Consider the following 22,480-nt stretch of genomic DNA (forward strand, 5'->3'; position numbering starts at 1 on the left):
TGGACTGCCAGGGAAGTCCCATAGCCCATATACTCTTAACCATTTTCACCTAAAGACATCTCTGGGTAGGAAGGAGCTGTCCTCATAGTAGAATTCTAATTGTTTGGCAGCTTATTGTTCTCTCTCTCATTGAAAGTATTCGCTTGTGATTGCCTTTGATTTTGCCATTGATTTTCCTTACTCTCTTTTTAGTTGCTTTCCGTATCTATGACATGGATAAAGATGGCTATATTTCCAATGGGGAACTCTTCCAGGTGCTGAAGATGATGGTGGGGAACAATCTGAAAGATACACAGTTACAACAAATCGTGGACAAAACCATAATAAATGCAGATAAGGATGGAGATGGAAGAATATCCTTTGAAGAATTCTGTGCTGTAAGTACTTTCATTAGTTACGTTTCATGAAAACATTTTTAATACCACTTAGTAGAGAATTCCTTTATTTTGCCCTAGACATTTCTATTTTTGATTTTGCCTAATTGCCCCATATTCAAGGTTTTGAAATGTTCTTTGTTGTAATTGTTACTAATTTTATTCTCAATAATTAATATTCTCAGTGATTGTCTGATAAAACGCCACAAGAATGGTACTAGTAACTTTTACTTATTATTGGTAGCCTCCCAAATGAACAACTAGGTTGTTTGAAAATACTTTTGTGGGAAATATGAGTTCATGAGTTTCAGCTAGGAATCCAGAGGCTTGGTTTCACGAGGACAACAGAAATGGAGTCCCTGTCCGTCTTAAACTCAGCAGCTAGGCATTGTAAAAAGGTGATTTTATTTTTCTAAGCTACTGATGGGTAGGTAGTTCTTGTAATCTGGGGCAAGGGCTCCACAGAGGTGGGGACTACAGTTGTGGGAAGGCCTAGACAACTAGCTCTAGGTGGAAACTGGGGCAACGGCTCAGCTTCCATTTTACTGCTTCTCTTCGTTACTCCTGCCCCTAAAGCAAAGATGCTAACTTTTTGATGTATTAAAAGCAGTTTTAACTGTAAGCTAGAGATACTGGACAATGCAAAGGAAAGGCAAAGATAACAAAGAAAAATTTTTGAAAAATTTCAGTCATGACTGGGAAATCCTTCTATAAAAGATTTTCCTCCTCTTCTTCTTTTCATTTTTTACTTAGACGACACCAGGGAAAACAAATTACTTTGGTTGTGTGTTATATAAGGACTTAAGTATCTACTTCAGCATTTAAGTAGACGTTCACGTGATCCTTTAAGGATCTTTCTTCATCTCAAGGGAATACTATCTTTGCATTTTGTTTCAAAAAGTAGGGTGGTGCTCTAGTTTAAAGAACACTCTAGGGGGCTTCCCTGGTAGCGCAGTGGTTGAGAATCTGCCTGCCAGTGCAGGGGACACGGGTTCGAGCCCTGGTCTGGGAAGATCCCACATGCCGCGGAGCAACTAGGCCCATGAGCCACAATTGCTGAGCCTGCGCGTCTGGAGCCTGTGCTCCGCAACAAGAGAGGCCACGATAGTGAGAGGCCCGCGCACTGCGATGAAGAGTGGCCCCCACTTGCCGCAGCTAGAGAAAGCCCTCGCACAGAAACGAAGACCCAACATAGCCATAAATAAATAAATACATAAATAAATAAATTAAAATAAAAATACACTCTAAGTCTTTTTGGAAGAGAGTTAGATAGGCTTGAGCCTTGAGATTTGGAACCCATGCCAGGTGGTACTGCTCTGTGTCCTGTCCCTCTGTTGTGTCTCCTCCCTCACTGTTTTTTTATAAATAAATTAATTAATTTATTTATTTTTGGCTGCGTTGGGTCTTTGTTGCTGTGCACGGGCTTTCTCTAGGTGTGGCGAGGGGGGGCTACTCTTCATTGCGGTGCGCGGGCTTCTCATTGTGGTGGCTTCTCTTGTTGCAGAGCGCGGGCTCTAGGCACGTGGGCTTCAGTAGTTGTGGCACATGGGCTCAGTAGTTGTGCCTTGTGGGCTCTAGAGCGAAGGCTGAGTAGTTGTGGTTCACGGGCTTAGTTGCTCCGCGGCATGTGGGATCTTCCCGGATCAGGACTCGAACCCGTGTCCCCTGCATTGGCAGGTGGATTCTTAACCACTGCACCACCAGGGAAGTCCTTCCTCCTTCTCTGTTGCCAGCACTTGCTGAAGGACTCCCGTGGACGGGCATCGCATTGTGTGTGACATGAGACCATGCTGGTAGTGGCATCATAGGTAGCAGCCAGTTTTCGAAAGAAGGAAATAAAAATTAATTCCAAGACTTGAGGGAACAAAACGAGAAAGGGAAACTCTTGACTGGAGTGTTAATGGAAGGGATGTATATAAGTGAAGACTACTTGCATTTAGTAAATATAAATTAAAACTTACATGTAAATCACTTACCAGTGAAAGGAAATTAAAATACATCCGTAGGTATAGAAATGATACTAATTACACTGAAGATGTAAGCTAAGCTTTGAGTTTGTTTTTCAGCATTTTGTGATAAATTGCCTTTACTTGTATTTTTGGAGGGCATAGTTCAGGAATGAAGAAAAATGTTTTGTGTATTAAGCCAAGTTTTTGGAACATTTATCAAGCTCTTAACTTTGGCTTCATTGATTTCTCTTTATTCTGATTTCTTAAGCTATAACAGTGAAAGAGAAAGGACAGTTTATGTATGTATGTATGGCTGCATTGGGTCTTCATTGCTGTCCACGGGCTTTCTCTAGTTGCGACGAGCGGAGTCTACTCTTCGTTGTGGTGCGCGGGCTTCTCATTGCGGTAGCTTCTCTTGTTGCGGAGCATGGGTTCTAGGCGCATGGGCTTCAGTAGTTGTGGTGCGTGGGCTCAGTAGTTGTGGCTCATGGGCTCTAGAGCGCAGGCTCAGTAGTTGTGGCACATGGGCTTAATTGCTCCATGGCGCGGTATCTTCCCGGACCAGGGCTTGAACTCGTGTCCCCTGCATTGGCAGGTGGATTCTTAACCACTGAGCCACCAGGGAAGTCCCAAGGAAGTTATTTTAAAAGATCACATACTACATATCTACTTTAACATTTTTCAGAATACTTAACCATGCACAAATATTATAAATGATTAGTGACAGGATTAAAGTTGGTGGATTGAACACATGTATTTACTTTTGCTTCCTCTCATAACTCCACTGAAATTAAATGGGTTAAAAAGAAAAGGTTATAAACCCACAAGGACCAAGTGAATAGCAGAGAGGATAGTAACTAGATTTGGCAACTTATAAAGTTGAATGGTTAATTGGTTTAGCAGACAGGAGTAAAAATTCGAAGCTAGAAACTTGGAAAGCTGAGAAGCAACTTGGTTTATAAGGTGGAATCCCTGAAAGGCTCAGAAAGTGGTGATACAATGTAACTGAAACTGGGTGTGAAGGTGAGGCTAACAGAAGAATTGCTTAAAAGTTTAAGAAGCAATTAGAGCAACTTCCCTGGTGGTCCAGTGGTTAAGACTCTGCGCTCCCACTGCAGGGAGCATGGGTTTGATCCCTGGTCAGGGAATTAAGATCCCGCATGCTGCATGGTGTGCCAAAAAGTAAAAGAACAAAATAAATAAATAAAAAGAAGCAATTAGAACACAAGATCTCCTTCCGACTCTGTTTAACTTCTCCTGCACTTTAGTGCGAGATTGGAGAAAGTGAAATAGGGCTGGCTGTGTGTGTGTGTGTGTGTGTGTGTGTGTGTATGTGTATGTATTGGGGAATCAAGTGAAGATAAGCGTATTTGTATTTTGACACCTCCAGCCTTCTTCTTCTTCCCAAACCTGATTCCCTGGCAGCTAGACTTGTACCCTCCAGGCAAGAGGTGGGACAGCCCTCTTTGGGAAGTCTGATCTCCAGAAATGGTCTTACCTGATCACTCAAAGCACAGCCCACAGTCAACAGCCCCATTTTGTATGTGGAGGCTCTAGTGCCCTTTCCACAGGAGCAGAGAGCCACGGATCATCAGACATTCAAGGAAAGCCTCTAATATGGATTATAGAGATGAGATCAAACCTGAAAAAGAAGCTTGGAGAAGCAGGCTATGCAAGGCCAGTAACAACTTTCAGAGTAGAACAAAAATCTGTCATGGTTATCCTCAGGGATATAATATATTGGATCTTTGAAACAAAAATTGGAGAATATATAAAAGAGCTCTCGGACATTTAAACTTTGAAATACATTCTAGGAGGTCTAACACCCAGATGCTAGGGTTCCAGAAAGAAAATGCAGGGAAGGAAATGTCAAAAATGAATCAAGAAAATACGTCAGAATCAAAAGTAGTTAGCTTCTTTGACCAAAAGGACTTACTAAGTACCCAGCATAGTATATAAAAATAATGTGGGCCTAGGCACATTGTCATGAAATTTTAAAACAAACAGATGGTTCTACAAACTTCCAATGAGCTAAAGTAGAGGGGTAGGGGAAGGGTGTCATACAAAGATTCAGGAATCATAATGGTGGCACATTTCTCAGCAGAGTTGGGAACTAGAAGACAACGGAAGCATTGCCTTCACCATTTTGAGGGACAGTTATTTCCAAGTGAGAACTCTCAATAAACTCAAACTAGATGGTAGAAATAAAGACATTTTCAGGTATGCACGGCCTCCCTTTTTGGGAAACTACTAGAGGATGTGCTCCCACTATAAAAAGGTTATAAATCAAAAAAAGAAGACAATGTGGGATCCAGGAAGCAGAAGGTCCAACATGAAAGAAGGAAATCTCTAGGATGATGGTGAAGGAGGATCCATAGATGACAGGCCTGGATTGGAGCAGGTTGCAGAGCTCTGGGAGTGATTTCAAGACAGTAAAATTGATAGAATTACATAATATATTTAAGTGCGTTTAGAGCAAAGTTTAGGGTTGAATTAATGATAAATACATAGAACACCCGGCAAAGAAAAAGGTCAGTTATTAACTGTAGCAAAACAAATGTGCAGGAAAGAAAAAGTAACTATAGTACACAGTTCTCTTCTGCTGTAAGTAGTATTCTATATAGTCATAAATAAAATGCTGAATCTCTGTCTAATCAAAAAAAAAAGATACAACTGTTTGAAGCGTGGGAGAGGTGGGAAGTATATGGGGTAGGAGACAGAAGGGAGAGGTGTGTGTGAAAGTCTAATCTTCATCTTCTGTGGTGGGAAGTCAGCGGGTGATGCCTAAAACTTTGAATCCAAGAAAAAGCAATGTAGGGGTGTTATTTGGAGACCTGTAGGTAAATACTGGGCATCAGCTGAAAATTCTAAATGATTGCCTCTAAGTAAAAAGAAACTTGAGGGCAGGATAGCAAACTGCTGTTTTCATAACAGAAGTTGTAGAACTAGCTGGCTGTTTACGCTTTCTTTTTCAAAAAAAAAATTTTTAAGGTTTAAAAATAATACAGATGCAGCTATGCACAACAACGTGGATGAATCTCACAAACGTAACGTTGAGTGAAACAAGCCGGACACAAAAGATTTCATTTATAAAATGTATAAAAGCAGACCAGAGTAACCTATGGTGTTAAATCATGGTAGTGCCCACCTCTGGCGGGCGGTGGCTTGGGAGGAGGGGGGTGGCCAGTGCGGGAAGCGGGCCACGGACGAGCCCCGGGGATGCCCTCCCTGGCTGCTGTTTCCTTGGGTGTTCACTCTGAAAATGCGTCAAGCTGTGAACATTTATGGTTTACTTTCTTTATGTAGGTTATACTTAATAGAACTTATCCCCCAAATAATAAGACAGGTAATTGCACTTCACGTGGCCATGTCAGTATTCACTGAGGTGCCTGCAACAACTTTACAAGTATTTGACTCCATGGGAAAGTCATGTGCAGAAAATTTTATTCATTTGTTACTTTTTGATATATTCTAGAACAGACTGACAGTGAAACCTGCATTTGGTTTCTGACAGGTTTTATGGTAACATCTGGTTATCATTTAATATTAAATTACTAAAGGCCATGTCGAAATGGCAGACGAAAGAGTGGGCCAAATCCTGCATGTGGCCTGTTTTGTATGTTTTTGAGCTAAAAAAAGTTTTTTCATTTTAAAGTGGTGTTTAAAAAAAAAAATGGGAGAAGAAAATTCAAGAGAAACTATACATGGCCTACAGAGCTTGAAATATTTACCGCCTAGCCCTTTTCAGAAAAATTTGCCAGCCCTAGTGCTAGAACACAAGAAAATGTTATCCTAGGAGAAAGAAGCCATGAAAGTTCTAACAAAAGGCAATGCAGGTTTTTAAAAACAACAGCTTCTGGAAATGGCTAAAGTAGTATGCTTTTTAAGCTGTAGTTTTGGTAAGGTGGCTAGATTAGTACAAAGGAGTCCCTCGAACCTGGTCAAGTTTGATTTGTTCTGTCTGTTGCAGGTTGTAGGTGGCCTCGATATTCACAAAAAGATGGTGGTAGACGTGTGACTCTTCTGTAAAGAGTACCACCCAACACTTTTGCTTTCTTCTCCATCTCTGAAGATCTGCTCAAGACGTCCAGCAATGCTCTCTGTGTATTTAAATGGAAGTATTTTTCTCTGTGAAGCCACATTTTCCAACATGAGCCTCATGAAGCCAACTAAGTGTTATTGAACTCTTATTCTCTCAATAACTCAGTGTAGCACTTTAAAGCTGAAGGACAGCAGCATGAAAAGAGCATATCAATGTGGTGAAGAAAGGGAAGGGGTTGGCTTTTTAATTTATTTTTCTTCATCTTTTATAACAAGAAAGTATCTATATATACATATGTAAATATTTATATATAGATATATGTAGCTTTCTATATGTGTAGTAGGTTGGCTTTAATTTAATATACTTGATTCAGAAACAAAATGATAGAGTACAAAAGTGCCAAGCAGAACATTCGACATCCTCACTTTTATTTCACACAGTTTTATATATAGATTGAAGATTGTACGATTTGAGCCGGGTGTTAGGCCAGCTATTTTCCTTTTCCTGCTCTTTCTCTTTTGAGAGATTGACAAAGCATTTGTTAACATCTTATTCTCTACCTTGATGACATTTTTGTAACAGAGGAGTTTGTAACTTTATTTATACCTATGATATGTTTCCAGGGACTGTGTCTCGTTGCTGTGCAGCTTTGACGACACCTGTGCTTGAGCAGAAAGTATAGTTCAGGGCTGCTGCTCTTGTGTTCCCATAGTAACAGCACAGAGCTTACGGCCCACCTCACTCTGTTACTTCATAACTAGGAGCCGTTACATTCATTAGATGTCCCTGAGTAAGTGTCAGTTTGTTGTGATTTTATTCGTAAAGGACAGAAGCGATCTGAGGCAATCCTGATTTATCTCGGACATGACTTATTGAAGAGTTCCTGAAATAATCATGTTAACTGCTTAGGATATCCGTTTATTTGTTTCATTACATGGGTGGTAAATTGTCATTAAACTTATGTTTAAACCATAAATTTCCTTTCTCTGTTTCAAAAGACTTGCAGCTGATCTAAAACTGGTGATATTTAATGTGCATGTGTGTATCTATACACCCACATATACTTATTTATGACTTACATGGGAGAAACCTTACTAATCTATATGCCACAGAAGAGCAAAATTATATCCAAATTTATACCTCTTAAATTTCTTTACCACAAGGCATAGAGAGTGCATGATGGTGTTCTTGATTTGCCCACATATGTAACAGGTAACTTAATAAATTTGTGTGATATAAAAGTAGTGTACCATGTTCCACCACTTGATATTATCCCTTCCCTTTTCTGCAAAGGTACTATTGGCTGGAAGAAGACATTCTGGTTAGCTTTGTAGGACTGTAGTCTTTCCCTATATAGTTTTTCTAGAAAACTGGTTTTATAATCATGAGTGGGAAAAGGCAGGTTGAATCAAGAGGAAAGAATCTTAATTTGGGCACACCCGCCTGCCATCGCTGTTCCTTCAACTGAGTGCTGCACGCCATGGGCTCTGTCTGTGAGAGAAATCCCGGTGCTTGGTGTCCTTGCATGACATGGAGTTTTGCATGTAGATCGATTTAAAATATGTACCTCTTGTTTACATAATTTGCATAATTTTAAAACATAATGTTGCCAAACTTTGGAAATGTTAATGTTCAAACTGAAAATCTCCACTACATGTAACTTTCTTCCTCTGGATCAGTACGTGGCTTATAATCCCAGCCAGTGGTTTGATCTGTTCCAGTGTCAACTGCCATGTGCTCTGCTTCAAGGGGGAACTAGTCTTTTGTGAATTTTTTGTACATAAGTATTTGTTACAAATATTTTAGCAAATGCTTTCTATTTCTCTTGCTTGTGCATATCTTGGCTGGCATTACAGAAAAATAGTGCAAACATTATTTCCTTACTGGGGACTGAGGGTTTTTTCTTTCTTTCTTTTTTTTTTTTTTTTTAGCGTGCGTGGGTCGGGGGGGAGGGATGGTTTATGTTGAATGTTTAGTTTTTCTTCTGCATGAGACATCATGTTGTGGGATCTTTAGAAAACTTCATACTGTATGAATAAGAAAATAAAATATTTGAAACTTGATTGAGTGTATTCACAGTGGTCTTCAGGCTTTCCCAGCCATTGGATAGTCTTTTTTCATTCTTTCAGATTTTTTAAAAACTCTAGTAAGTTGACATTTGATCTTTGACTATGAGCCATAAGTAAGTCCGCTCTGTCACTGGGTGAAAACACAAGTCATCATAATGACCTGCAGAACCTGGTGTGTCACCCTTCCTCTGCTTGCAGCCTCCTTTGCCTCCGTGCTTCCCGAAGCCTTTGGCGTGCTTCCTCTGTGGGCCTGTGCACCGTCTCTTCCCCGCCCCCAGGCTACCCACAGGGAATGCTTCCAAGTGTTTCAGCCGTGTTCTGGTTCAACAGGAACTCTCCTGGCCACCATTTAAACACACTAATACACCTGATTCTCCTTTACCCCACTCTTTTCTTCCATAGCATTTAACCTCTTCTGACATGATTCACTTAAGCATTTTGTATTTGTCTTCCCCGGTTATGGAAATGACACGAATGAAAGCTCCCCAAGGGCAGGGATTTCTGTCCCTTGTTCACTGATAGACCTGGTTGTCTAGATTCTGCCTAGTTCTTAGTGTTTAATAAATACGTAATCAATGAATTAGGTAATAGGAGACACCTTGTTTCTACAGGTTGTGATGTTAAATTCTATCCACTACTTTCTCACTCTTCATAAAAGGTAAGCATTAGTATAATTTTGAGACTTACTCATTCAACAGCTCTGTAGGGTTCCTACGCCATGCCTGCGCTGTAATAAGCACTTGAGGTTCTTGTGACAGGAAATGATGTACCTGGCCCAGATGAATGATGGGCTCTTGGTGTTCTATACCCAAGACACCCATATCGTCAGGCATGCACTAGTTATGAGATACTATGCACTGGATTCCTTGGCTCTTTGAATTAGGAGTATAAGTTAGTTAGGCCTAAACCAATAGTTAACATTTTAAACCCTAGGTCTCCCTTTCTTTACCTAGTTCTAATGGTCTTAAGAGTAGAAAAGATGACAGTGAAACAGCAATGCACGGAATGGGAGAAAATATTTGTACATCACGTATCTGCTAAGAGATTGCTATCTAGAATATGTAAAGGCTACGACTCAAAAACCACCTGATTAAAAAGTGGGCAAAAGGACGTGAATAGATATTTCTCCAGAAAGATACACAAATGGCCAACACCACATGAAAAGATGCTCAATAACACTAGTCATTATGGAGATGCAAATTAAAACAAGATACCACTTCATACCCATTCGCATTGCCATTAGCAAAATAAAAGTGTTGGTAAGGATGTGAGGCAGCTGGAAGGCTTGTGCATTGCTGGTGTGGATATCAAATGGTGTAGTCATTGTGGAAAAATGGTATAATGGTTCCTCAAATTAAACACAGATTTACCATATGACCCAGCAATTCCACTTCAGGACACTTGCCCAAGAGAAGTGGCAGTAGGGACTAGAAGAGGTGTTTGCACACGCATGTTCACAGCGGCATTATTCACAGTAGCCGAAACTTGAAAGCAACCAAAACACCCATGACAGATGATGGATAATCAAAATGTGGTATACACATACAATGGGGTGTTATTCAGCCATGAAAGGAAGGAAATTTTGACACATGCTGTAACACGGATGAACTTTGAAGACATGCTAAGAAAAAAGAGCCAGTCACAAAAGAACAAATACTGTATTTTTTATATAAGTTCCTGGAGTTGTCAAACTCATAGAGACAGAAAGTAGAATGGTGGTTCCCAAGGGCCAGGAGGAGGGGGAAGTAGGGAGTGAGTGAGTGTTGAATGGGTTCACTGTCAGATGGGGAAGATCAAAGTTCTGGAAATGGTGGGTGATGGTTGCATGAGAACGTACTTAGTGTCACTGAGCTGTACAGTTCGAAATGGCTAGAATGGTGAATCATGTATATTTTACCACAGTTTAAAAGAAAGAGTAGACAAGATGGTAGAAATCTTTCTGGATACTTTCCAGGACTTAGAAAGAAATGCTGTTCAAGCTCATATATGTCTTGAAACAATTTTTTTTTGTTTTATAGAATGGATTTTTTTTTTTTTTTTGGCTGCATTGGGTCTTCGCTGCTGCACGCGGGTTTTTCTCTAGTTGCGGCGAGCGGGGGCTACTCTTCGTTGCGGTGCGCAGGCTTCTCTTACTGCGGAGCACGGGCTCTAGGCGTGCGGGCTTCAGTAGTTGTGGCTCGCATGTTCCAGAGCACAGGCTCAGTAGTTGTGGCGCACTGGCTTAGTTGCTGCACGGCATGTGGGCTCTTTCCGGACCAGGGCTCGAACCGGTGTCCCCTGCATTGGCAGGCGGATTCTTAACCACTGCGCCACCAGGGAAGTCCTTGAAACAATTCTTAGTCTTCAAAAATTCCCACATGCTCAAAAATCGCTCATTAAATTAGCTCACGTTTTAAGCTAAAGTCCACTGCCACTTCAACCTTTTACTAACCTTGGGCATTATAAATTTATCAGCTAACCAGATCAAATTAGCGAGTCCTTGCTCTCCCAAACCTCCTTCAGATTACTGGTGTCTTTGAAGATTTCTGATTTCTTTCACCAAATGAGTAATTAACATTTGTATAATACAAGCATTTTGCAAGTTGTAGGATGGTTATGTAATGTACACTGTCACCGTGTACTCTACACTGTCACCGTGTACTTGATAATCTAACATTAAGCATGCTGTCCCATGGCTCTGGAATCAGGAAAATCAGGTCTCTTTCCCAGATGCTCAATGAACATGAGCTTTCTTCTGTAGATAGGATGAGAAATGGAGTCCAAATCTTCTGGAATGACTAGGAGGAAACACCAAGGTCTCTTCCCTTACCGGCCACTGAATATCTAAGAAAATACTCCTCTTTCATGCCCGTTCCCCAGACAAGTAGCAATTAATTTGTTAATAAACTGTTGTTTATTATCCGAAATTGTACTAAATACTGAGAATCTAAAGATCAGAGGCTTTAGGGTGGGAGGCAGACACTAAAATAATCACAGGATAGCATGACAGATGCCATAGAAATATGGATACGCATTGCTAAGGTTTTCGGTATTAGATTTCATGCCCAAGCCTTAGAGGAGAATTTGAAGAAGTGATTTGATCCAGGTCAAGATCAACTACCACCGTGATGCAGTCAGATTTATTACCTCTACTTTTTCTTCATTATTCCATTCCAGGAATTAGCTGGGTTTCCTCTAACATTTTGTTTCCCTCTCAAGCCCCAAGCCAGTGCTGATTCCCTGCGGGGTGGGGATGTTTGCCCAGGGAGAGGCCCAAAACTCAAGACGGTAAAAGTTCAGTATCCCAAATTTTAGCAACTGCCAAAGAAATATATTTGCTCTTATATTACTGACGGTTCTAACTACGTAAGAAATCTTCAAAAGGAAGTAAATGCAAACAATACCAAAAGATTACTTCACTTTAACATAGAAAACCCGTGTTTTTCCAATCAAAATCATGCTCTTTAAGAATCAACACAAAATGTTTATGGTTACGTAGTGATGGTTCATCTCAGCAAAGCGCTTTGGAAACCTGATTAAAATTGTGGACCCATTCCTTAGAAAAGTACACCCTAAGTACTCACAATTTTGCATATAACTTCCTGGACAAAGCGTGGGGGGTAGGCGAGTACCTCCTGAAGCCTTTGCAGGCTCCAGAATAAGACAGTCCCAACAAATTCCTTTTCAAAAAGATATGAGTAAAATGATATCAACATACACATACACTCTCCATGCTGTTGTGTTGCCAAAGGATAAAAAAATTACTGCTGGGACATTTCCAGCAATTTCCCACTGGATTCCCACTGTAATATTAAGTATATCTAATCCCAATGCAATGTACAAACTAGTTTGGGACAGTGGCACATGTAACTAATAGAAAGCTTAATAGCAATACTTAAAAACAACACTTTTTCTAGTTCTTACATGTACTTTCTAATACTCCTATCATTAAAGTTTAAAGTTCTGGTCAAGGGTTGTAGAGATGTACAAGAGAATAACATCACACAGTTTAATGAAGTGGGTTCCTTTCATTTAAAAAATGCATAATATAAATCAGAACATTTAGGCAGACACCTGTTAAAACAATCTATTACATTTGCAGAATATAGTAGTTTTCTTAGGAGTAGAAATATTCTTTTATCATATTTCACCTTTACTACTTAGAAGAAGTATACCCAAACACTGGTAAGGTCTGACTGCTTTCATTAAACACTTACTTAAAAAATAAAACTCTTTCCTCACATCAACCTTGTGATGTAGCCTTTAATTTTACAAACTGCAAAAATAGGTACAAATATTAGCCTTCCTTGGTTCACAGAGTATATCCAAACTGCTGCTTATGACCTGGATCTAAAATATTCACACACCATCCAGTATTAAGGGTCACAAGTCAGAGAGGTTTTCTGAGATAATTCTTTTATTACAACTCATAGAGAAGAAATAACTTTTTATAAATTTATAAACAAAAAATTAGAAGCTAATATAGGACTGTTTTTTTAAATTAAGTTTCCCTCCAAATGAGAGGATTATAGACTATGCAAATCTACATGTGATTTAAAATGGAAAAAATAAATTATACTTAATGTGCTAGTATAAATAATGGTATCCATGACTGAAAAGTTCTTCACATGGTGTCTGGTGACCACTTGTAGAGGGGAAAGGCTTTTTCTCTAGAGTTCAAAGACAAGATAAGAAGTCTCTGATTTGAAATCAGAATCGGTCTGCCGCTCTGCTAGCCACAGCACGAATATTGCCATAAACCTTTGATGGAGGATTTCCTGCAGGAGAAAATAAAAAAGCTTATCCATACGTATACATATAGATGCTACATGGAAAATGGTCTGCAACTCTACAAAGGACAGGGACATGTTCCACTGGATCTACCTTAAATTAACAAAAGAACCATAAAGGAAACCACATAAATATTCTCCAAAGAACATTTTAAATCCTAACAGCCAAAGACACCGAGTTGTCAAAACGTTTCGAAAAGCAGCCAGTCAGACCTGGGCACAACTGACCTGGGCACCACGGTGAATCCCACACATTTCCCGAGCGAGTGCTACAACCCACGGCTCTGAGCGCAAGTGCCTGTACGTCGTGGTTTGGAAATGGGACTAAGTAGGTCGACTAAGATGACTGACGCTACCCAGAGGCTCCCTTTTGGCTGAACCTGCAACAACGATGCTGCTGTCCTGGAAGGGCTCCGTACTGCACCTCATCAGGGGACGCAGCGACGATGTAAGCAGTGTCATCCAATAAACCCTTTCTCTCGGGCTTGCAGGTGGAATCCAAGCAAAAATATTCCTGCTTTCTCTCTGGGCCTACATTTGCCAACCCCCAAGCAAGTTTCTGCTTGCTACCTTTATCATCACCCTGACCCTAAAGTGATCTGCAAATGTGATCTGAGTTCCTCAATTCCCTGTTCTTTTCTTTCAGAGAAAACACCATAGGAAGAAACTGCTGTTACCCAGGATGAGGTTGCAGAGGGCAGTTCTTGCCATCTTGATGTTTTGGAAAGAACCGAGGATGTGAACTTTCCTGCAAGAGATAAAGTGAGACAGGTCAGCAACAAAAAGCATTTCCTTCACTAAGTCCCATGATCCAGAAACTCTGGAAAGTCATGATAGATACAGATGCCTAAAGAAAGGTGGTGGTGATGGTTGCACAACTCTGTAAGTATACTGAAAACCACTCTGAAGGGGAATGATAAGTGCATTAGATCCCAGTAGAAAATTATGAGGGAAAGACATGAAAAATTAAAAAACAAAACTCAGTTCTTTAAGACGCTTGGTGAACAATGGCTCCTATCCACTGAGTGCTCTCCAATACGCTAGGGCTTTACATACATGTTCTCATTTCATCCTCGCATGAGCTTTATCAGGCAGAAGTTATTCCCACTTTACATATGAGGAAACAAGTTCGTGAGAAATCAAAACACCTGTCCGAGATGACACACTGGCAGAGCTGGGAATATTAAAGTACCCAGATGCAGGTAATACTGTACTTAGTTAAAACATATTTGTATTTTAACTGCAAAGCTTTCTAAAGATTATTTAGGGACTTCCCTGGTGGCGCAGTGGTTAAGAATCCGCGTGCCAATTCAGGGGACATGGGTTCGATCCCTGGCCCGGGACGATCCCACATGCTGCAGAGCAACTAAGTCCATGAGCCACAACTACTGAGTCTGCGCTCTAGAGCCCGCGTGCCACAACTACTGAAGCCCGCGTGCCTAGAGCCCGTGCTCCGCAACAAGAGAAGCCACCGCAATGAGAAGCCCACTCGCTGCAACTAGAGAAAGCCTGCATGCAGCAACGAAGACCCAACACAGCCAAATATAAATAAATAAAAATACATTAAAAAAAAAAAAAAAGATTTAAGATTCTTTAAATTTCTTCACTACTCTCTGAAGATCATCCAGACCTTTTTAATGGGCATTCCTTGCCGAATGGTTCAAATTAGACTGACAATATAGCATTTTGCTTTTCTGAGCCCATCTTCCAAAATATCAGTAAACTTAGTAAACTGACACCAAAATCTTCAGGGGGGGACGTCAAACAGAACCGTCTCCCTTCCACAGGCTCAGGCACTTCTGAAATTGGGGTGAAAATGAGGCTAAAAACAAGAGAATCAGTTGAAGTCTGTTCAGGATGATCCCCAGGTTTCCTTCCCCACTCCGGGCAGCCAGCCAACCACCCTACTACCCCTCTGTAACTCTGGTAAAATTAAGGGGTGGGGCTGCTCACTGCAGAAGGTGAAAGACCTGGGGTCTGGGCCAGGGGCACCAGGCACAGTGGAAGCAGGAGCACCGTGACGAAAACGGGGGCACTGTCAAGCAAACGTCTGCACAATGAGCGGTGAGACTTCCAACTGTCTTCCGTAACTGGGCTCCAGAAGTCTGTCAGCAGAGAGACTGGAGAATACTTCTCTGGGGAACCTGGCCTGCTCAATGGGAACGACTAAAGAGACCGACATCAGGGTTTCCCCAAAGAAACAGCCTGGCAGTCATCCTAAGTGAAGCCGACAGGCCACCAGCCCCCCATCCCCAGCCCACCCGCAAGCATCCCGAGCCCAGGTTTCTAGTCTGCTCCTTATGGCCCCACTCTTAACATGTGACGCCCGCACTGAGGAACCAGAATCCGAGGAAAGCATCCAGAGCAAAAGAGTAGAAGGCACAACCAGCAAGCGGAATAAAGCAGTACAGAAACAGAAACTGCAGGGAGAAAAGAAGAAAAACAAACCAAAGAAACCCCAAAACCAGTGAGATGAGAAAAGCAATTTTCAGGCACTCGTGAATGAACAACAGGATGTTAAGAAAACTGAATAGAAGGATTAGAAGATGAAGTTGCAGGAAGGAATTCTGAATGAGAATGATCTACAACAGATTTGTATGCTCGGCCAGAATACAAGACATCTTCCCAACCAGGTCTCACAAAATGTCCTTCCTGTGCTAAGCGAGCTCCAGGACTACCTACGCCACCAAAACAAGGAGGACGCAGGACACAGAATCCAAGAACCGAGGGATTCAAACACCAGAGGGGCAATGGTGAAAGAAGGAGCCGGGACGGCAGCTGTGTGCCAGGCAGAGGGCAGCAGTGCTTCTGGAACAGAAGGCTCCAGGAGGGACTTCTAAACTGTCTGACGCATCTGAGTCCACCAAGCGGAGACACAGACAATGTATGGCTTTCTATTCAATTAGTACGCTGAAATGTTGAGAAAGCACACAGGAACATAAGAACTATTTCTCCACGTGACAACAAAGTTGCAGAGGACAGATAAAGTAACCACAGTACACCGCCTGGCTCAGCCGTTAATACCCTGAGCACCGATTTCATGCTCAGGTAACACTGAGCTTGAGTCGAACCAAACCCACAGTGTAGAGGGAGGGGCAAGCAAACGGGACCGCTGGGAAGGGTGAGCATGCGGGCGGAGGTGGGGAAGTCCAAAAGAGAAATCTTCATCTTTCACAGGAGAAAAGCAACAGTGAATCTGAGGGGAAAAAATTAAGCTGCTGTACAAAGATATTTGGAAATACAGAGGAAAAATAACTTTTACAAATTAGCTAGCTGAACTTGAAGACCTGAAATTTCCTCCCTCAGAGGAGGGGGAAATGGAAGCAGACAGGAGGAATTTTTTTAAAGTATGCGTATGTGTAACTTCGATAAAAACAAAATTCTGTGAAGTACAGCATGAAAGACGAGGAGGTACAGAAGCAAGGATACATACAGCGTGAGTAGTTTTGCTGCTAAAACAACCAAAGCAATGGGGCGGTAGTTGGAATGGCATACAGGGCTCAGGACACACAGGCAACATTCTTTCCCGTTCGATATCCTGAATGTATCTGGAACAAATGGTTTTCAGTTTCATATTTTGTTCACATCCTACTGTGATCTTTGCCAGGTTTTCAGCAACTCTTCAAAAATAACATTTATGGGTGCATAACAGTCCATCTTATGGCTGTATCACAACTAATATAAATTGTTGAACATGTGGATTCCAATTAGCCTACTTACAGCAAAAACTGCAAGACAGTACATTTCTTTGCCAGTACTTGGCACTGAAAAAAACCTACTACTAACCCCCAACAAAATGGAGAAACTTGAAACAACACGCTAATTAAAAGAAGCCATGTAACAAAGACTACATATTGTGTATTTCCACCTATATGAATTTCGAGAAAAGGCAAAACCATAGTGACAGAAAGGAGATGAGTGATTGCCTGGGAATTGGGAGGGGCTGAAAAGATGCACAAGGAACTTTTGGGGTGATGGAAATGAGCGCGGTGGGATCACAGGACTGCAGAGTATTTGCCAAAAACCCATGGAATTATATACCTAAAACAGGTGACTTTAATTGTATGTAAACCATACTGTAATACAGCTGTTTAAAAAATTAGTTCAATGAGTAAATTTTAAGTTAACCCTTAGAAATACACTGATACATTTATAAATTATAAACTTAATATGATGTGTTAACCATAATTGGACTAGCAAATCAGTTACATTTTAAAATTTCTAAACTAACAAAAACTTTTAGGGCTGTTTATGATATTTTAAAGTGTGGTAAACATTTCAATTTTTGAAATTTCTAGTTCAAAAGAGCTTTTCCCATGGCTCTGTGGTCCCAACTCCAGGCTCAAGTCATAAAAGGTCAAAATTATAACACACCTGTCTTCAGGTAAACAGGGCCACCAATGTAGTGTTAATAGTTTTCTATTTACAGTATGAAAAACAGTCTAAAATTCAGATTCGAAAATAATGGTGAGCCCCTTGGTTCAGAGCAAAGATGAGATGATTTTAAATAAAATTATTTCTGGATTTAGCAGTAGGCAGGTCCCTGCTCCTCTCAGTCAACTGCTTCGTTTCCCAACTTCACGGCATTATATAATCTCTGCGCCATCTGCCAGTAACCCCAAGCTGGCAACAGAGCGGCTTCAACCTCCGGCAGGGAAGGGTAATCCCAGCTTGACTTCCTGTACCCTTATTTTAAGCCTGTATCATCTTATTGACGTTCACATATAACTGCTCTCTAGTTTTTCCCACAATGTGCAATGCTCACCTTCCTTTTATGAAAGGCCTTTACATATACGTGCATGTGTGTGTATATACATTTATGTTTTTCTTTTTTAAAGGAAAGCCTCATGATGGCATTCAACACACTCCTTGCTCTCCTCTACTGATTTAATAGATTCTCCTGTGATACTATTTCAATCTTCACCTGTCATATAATTTCTTTTAACAGTGATTCTAAACATTTCCTTCATTACTAATTGAGAAAAAAGCTATAATATCTAAGATTTTCTCAACTAAATCTGTTTTCAAAGTAGGTAACTATTCATCCAGAACCACATCCTGACAAAGATTTAGTGGCTACGTTATACGTTAAATACAATCTTTATCACTTCTTGAAACCAGCAAACGATCAACTATAAATTATGACAATAATTTTCTCAAGATCACATACTTACACATCAGCTAAAACTATCCGCGTCCGTGTCACGTTCTCGATGGTGAATTTGGTTTTTCCTCCTTTGCCAGCGATTCTTCCTATTGCCCTCGACAGGTGGTCTCCCTTTAAGGGCTTAACTAAATGAGAAAAGCAAGACCTCAGGAGGGAAGCCATCCCAGCATCACCCACTTCCATGGGAAGTTTAATCATTAGCCAAATTTCCCTACCGAAAGACACAAAACACGCATTTATGAAAAAGCTGCTAATAATGCGACTCAACTGATGTGACTGGAAAGCTGAGACTCAGGTACAAGACAAAGCAATACAAAAGTACCACCCAGTAGTTCATGTGAAAAGACCACCATACACTCACCATCTGTAATTTCAAAAGACTCTAGGAAGAGGTCATCCAACCTAATGAGGGCAAGTGCGTCCTACAATACAGAAATACATACTGTGAAGCTCTTCCATTCACGCACCTGCGAATGAGTGTTAAGCTAACTCTCATAAATTGTAGAACTGCAACACTCAAATTAAAAAACAACAAAAAAAATGCCCAAATCCATCAAAACTGTCATATGGCGTATTTTCCGAACCCCCATTTCAGATATCATGAAATCACTCACCTCTACCTGAAACCCAAGAAGAAAGGCTTTTACAAAATCAGCTGCTTTTGTCAGAGCGCTAACATCTTTGGTTTCTTTACAAGTCTGTAAAAAAAAAAAAAAAAAAAAAAAAGGTGGGGTAGGGAGCACAAATTATAGCTCGGAATGAAAAAGATAATATTCTAACAAACTACTAGGGTTGACCTTCCCAATTATTATAATTTCCTTCACCACCACCCTTCCCCAATATATTCTCTATGACCCAGTTTTTGGTGAGGTAAGTATCGTGTTTAATTTTCAAAACAAAACTTTGCTAACTCCAGAACTGGGCAGTGCCCCCTAGAGACTGTCAAATGACTGAGTGTACTCCAAGGCTGGTCTGACTCTGGAGTTACCAGCAAGATTCCCCCAGTGGCTCCCATTCTGAAGGACCTCCATCCTCGGCCCATCTCCACCCAAGCTGGTCCTCTTCTCTTCTCCTTCAGTGCAGTCTCCCTGGGAGTCCTGATCTAATCTCCTGACTTCAGCCATCATTCCTGTGCTGACGTTTCTTTCCCAAAGCAACAACTCTAGTACTAATTACCAAGAATGGTTTAAGCAGGGATCCTGCCCTCAAAGAGTTTATTCGATAATCACAGATATAGTTGCTATTCATAAAATGCCCATCCCTGTAAATGATGTGTACTACAAAGGTGCTTGACACACTATAGCTCTAATCGTCATGTCAACCTAAATTTAAGTAAGATAAATAGCTTTATATTTGAGGAAACTCAAGTACCAAAAAGTGAAAAAATAAGATTTGAACACAGATCTGATTCCAAAACCATCATTTCTCCTCCCCCACACAGACTCACAATCGAGTTGAGGAGACCACGTATTTGACAAATTTGAAACATACAGGGCTATGTAATGGCACATTTAAAACTAGACCCCAGTCGCAATTCTATATGTGACTTTAGGCAAGTCCCATGAATGCTCTAGGTCTTAAGTTTTCTCATCTGTAAAATAAGGAGGTTGGAATGGAAGAGTCCCTACTAGCATTAATGACTTTGGCCAAGAAACTCCTTGGCAAGTTTCCTCACATCTGTTAGATGGGGTATGTCATCTACCTCACAGGGCTGTCCTGAAGACCAAAATGATGTAGTGCCTGCCAAACACCGCTATGTGTCTGGCACAAAGCAGTATCAACAAATGTCAGTGGAATCCAAATTGATGGTGCTGCAATTCATGACAGTTAAGCACAATAAACGTTTACGCCCTGAAGACAAGATTGAAAAATGGACTGATGGTAAAGGAGAAAGAACTTGAGCTAGACCCTGAAAGATGATGAAACTGAGGAAGAAAAAGGGAGTAGGGAGGAGAGGGCCTTCAGAGAGCAAATCCATCCATAATGACGGACAGAAAAATGTTCAAAGAGATGGTGAGAGAACTTGGGAATGAGACTCCTACTTGAAAGGCAAATTCAGTCAAAAACTTTTATCTTTCAGAAATATTGAAGATACCAAGATATCAATAAAACCAGTGTGGTCTGAGAAAATTAATCTGGCTCTGGCATAGAGGACAGAGTGGTGAAAGGAGGTTTAAAGCAATGAGGTAAAGGAAACTTATAAGCAAACAAGAGGTTTTGGCAGAAAGCCATAAAAGCCTGAATGAAAGTGCCAATGGGAACAAAGAGGAATTCTACTGTCAAGTTCTGTATTTTAAACTTTGCCAACTATTTAGACCAGTGCCTCTTTGCTTTATTCCATTATTCTAGTCCTTCAAGAGAGATGAGTCTATACCAGTCCTGATAATGAATCGTTAAAAAGGAAGATATAATTACTTTTGGTCACTGATTTTGATACAAAATTGGCGCAGTGGTTAGGAATCTGCCTGCCAGTGCAGGGGACAGGGGTTCGAGCCCTGGTCCGGGAAGATCCCACATGCCGCAGAGCAACTAAGTCCGTGAGCCACAACTACTGAGCCTGCGCTCTAGAGCCCGCGAGCCATAACTACTGAGCCTGTGTGCCACAACTACTGAAGCCCGCGTGCCTAGAGCCCATGCTCCCCAACAAGAGAAGCCACCACAGTGAGAAGCCCGCGCACCTCAACGAAGAGTAGCTCCCGCTCGTTGCAACTAGAGAAAGTCCGCACGCAGCAACGAAGACCCAACACAGCCAAAAATAAATAAATAATTTTTAAAAAACAAAAAAACCCGAAGTTTACTAATTTTATTTGTCTAACTCCTAGACTTACATCATAGAATGAACAAATGAATAAGTAAACACATTTATACATAATTTACACTTATTCTTAAAATAATACTTCTTTCAAAAAAATACCACTAAAATATATAGCACCTGTACTGCAGCAAGTACTTTGGTTGCTTATTTAAATACTTCTGTTTATGGCAACCTCTTTACTAAGCCTTTTCTCAATTAAAACAGAACGTTATTAAAAGTCTTCTAAGACACAGCTGGTATTTTAGTATGATTTCAGTCCGAACTTATGAATTCAACTAATAATTGTGTTGTATGCAGATTTTGAAGGCATTTGAGAGGTTCAAACACTAAAATATATTAGAAAACTGGAAGAAAATCATTCAACAAAATAAGCCTCATTAAGGAAAGTCTATTCATGCCTTTTCATCCCCGTAGAAAAGAGAAACCGCAGTATATTTGAAAATGGTTAACATTATCCTCACCCTGATTTCTATATTCCTCGATTTCAAGTTAAAGCGTATCTGAAGTCCCAAATGCTCCACAATAGGAGTAAATATCTTCATCCAGTTCTCTTTTAAGGGAGTGTATCTGTTAGCTGGGACTGGAATTTTTCTGGTTTCTTCTTTCCCACCCTATGATACAAGAAAACACAACTCAGGAGTTGTCTGGAGGAATAGGGGGTGGGTGGAGATATGAAACAACAGCTGATTATCAAAAAGCCTCCTTTAACTGGACGAATTAAACATCAGGAGAATCACCTCTCTAAGAGCTTCAAGCCAGAAGAAGCTTCAAGATCACCCAGAGGCCACCGTCCTGACCCGCCTCTGGCCCCTGCCCCGTTCCTGTCCCTCGGTCCCCGCCAGTACCAGAAACCCGTCCCCGGAGAGGGGCGGGAAGAAGGGCCTCTTGGCGGGCCGGGCCTCCTCGGTGTCCATGCGGGACGCGTCCCCGCCCTCCTCCGGCGCGGACAGCTGCTCAGCCTGCCGTTTCTTCGCCCGCCGGCCACCTTTTCGGGTGACCTGGGTGAAGCCGGCCTCGGCCAAGGGACTCTGTGCCTCCATCTCGGTTTGCATCCTCAACAAACTCCAGCGCCAGCGGAAGCTTGAGGCTCGAACACGTGCGGGGCTGTATGGCGCAGGCGCGCCTCGCAGGACCCAGCCTTCGCCAACCAGCCCTAGGGCTCCGCCCCCTTTCCTAAGAAGTCCCATTCAGGGGACCTGAAGCAGGAGTTTGTATGTGTTTGTTGGGGAGGGGGAAGGGCTGTCCTAAAATATGACTGATTCTTATGGTCACCCTCTGCCCCGCCGCTCGCAGCC

General features: G+C 41.3%; 2 protein-coding genes across 2 annotated transcripts in view; one reads left to right on the forward strand and one right to left on the reverse strand.

Annotated features, from left to right (window-relative positions):
* Nucleotides 1-8,428, forward strand: part of PPP3R1 (protein phosphatase 3 regulatory subunit B, alpha) — a 57,056-nt gene extending 48,628 nt beyond the window's left edge. Inside the window, exons 5-6 of the mRNA XM_036873998.1 lie at nucleotides 193-377; nucleotides 6,294-8,428. Of these exons, the coding sequence (XP_036729893.1) occupies nucleotides 193-377; nucleotides 6,294-6,341 (233 nt within the window). The 3' untranslated portion in view covers nucleotides 6,342-8,428. The remainder of the gene's footprint in view (nucleotides 1-192; nucleotides 378-6,293) is intronic.
* A 3,999-nt stretch (nucleotides 8,429-12,427) lies between these two features.
* Nucleotides 12,428-22,315, reverse strand: PNO1 (partner of NOB1 homolog). Its single transcript, XM_036873996.1, has 7 exons — nucleotides 22,031-22,315; nucleotides 21,647-21,796; nucleotides 18,985-19,068; nucleotides 18,732-18,792; nucleotides 18,378-18,495; nucleotides 13,881-13,951; nucleotides 12,428-13,191 (listed from the first exon to the last, which is right to left on the reverse strand). Exons 1-7 carry the CDS (start codon nucleotides 22,235-22,237, stop codon nucleotides 13,124-13,126), a joined length of 759 nt encoding a protein of 252 aa, XP_036729891.1. The 5' UTR covers nucleotides 22,238-22,315; the 3' UTR covers nucleotides 12,428-13,123.
* Between the last annotated feature and the right edge of the window lie 165 nt (nucleotides 22,316-22,480).

This window comes from Balaenoptera musculus, chromosome 13 (genome assembly GCF_009873245.2).
Source record: "Balaenoptera musculus isolate JJ_BM4_2016_0621 chromosome 13, mBalMus1.pri.v3, whole genome shotgun sequence".
NCBI lineage: Eukaryota > Metazoa > Chordata > Mammalia > Artiodactyla > Balaenopteridae > Balaenoptera > Balaenoptera musculus.

Bases quoted from the DNA above. Each gene is read 5' to 3' on its own strand.
- PNO1 (XM_036873996.1), bottom strand. From the start codon at position 22,237: ATGCAAACCGAGATGGAGGCACAGAGTCCCTTGGCCGAGGCCGGCTTC. The intron at 19,069-21,646 runs GTGAGGATAATG...TTTTTTTTACAG, and splicing joins CGAGGAATATAGAAATCAGG to ACTTGTAAAGAAACCAAAGA. The intron at 13,952-18,377 runs GTAAGTATGTGA...TATCTCTTGCAG, and splicing joins CGGATAGTTTTAGCTGATGT to GAAAGTTCACATCCTCGGTT.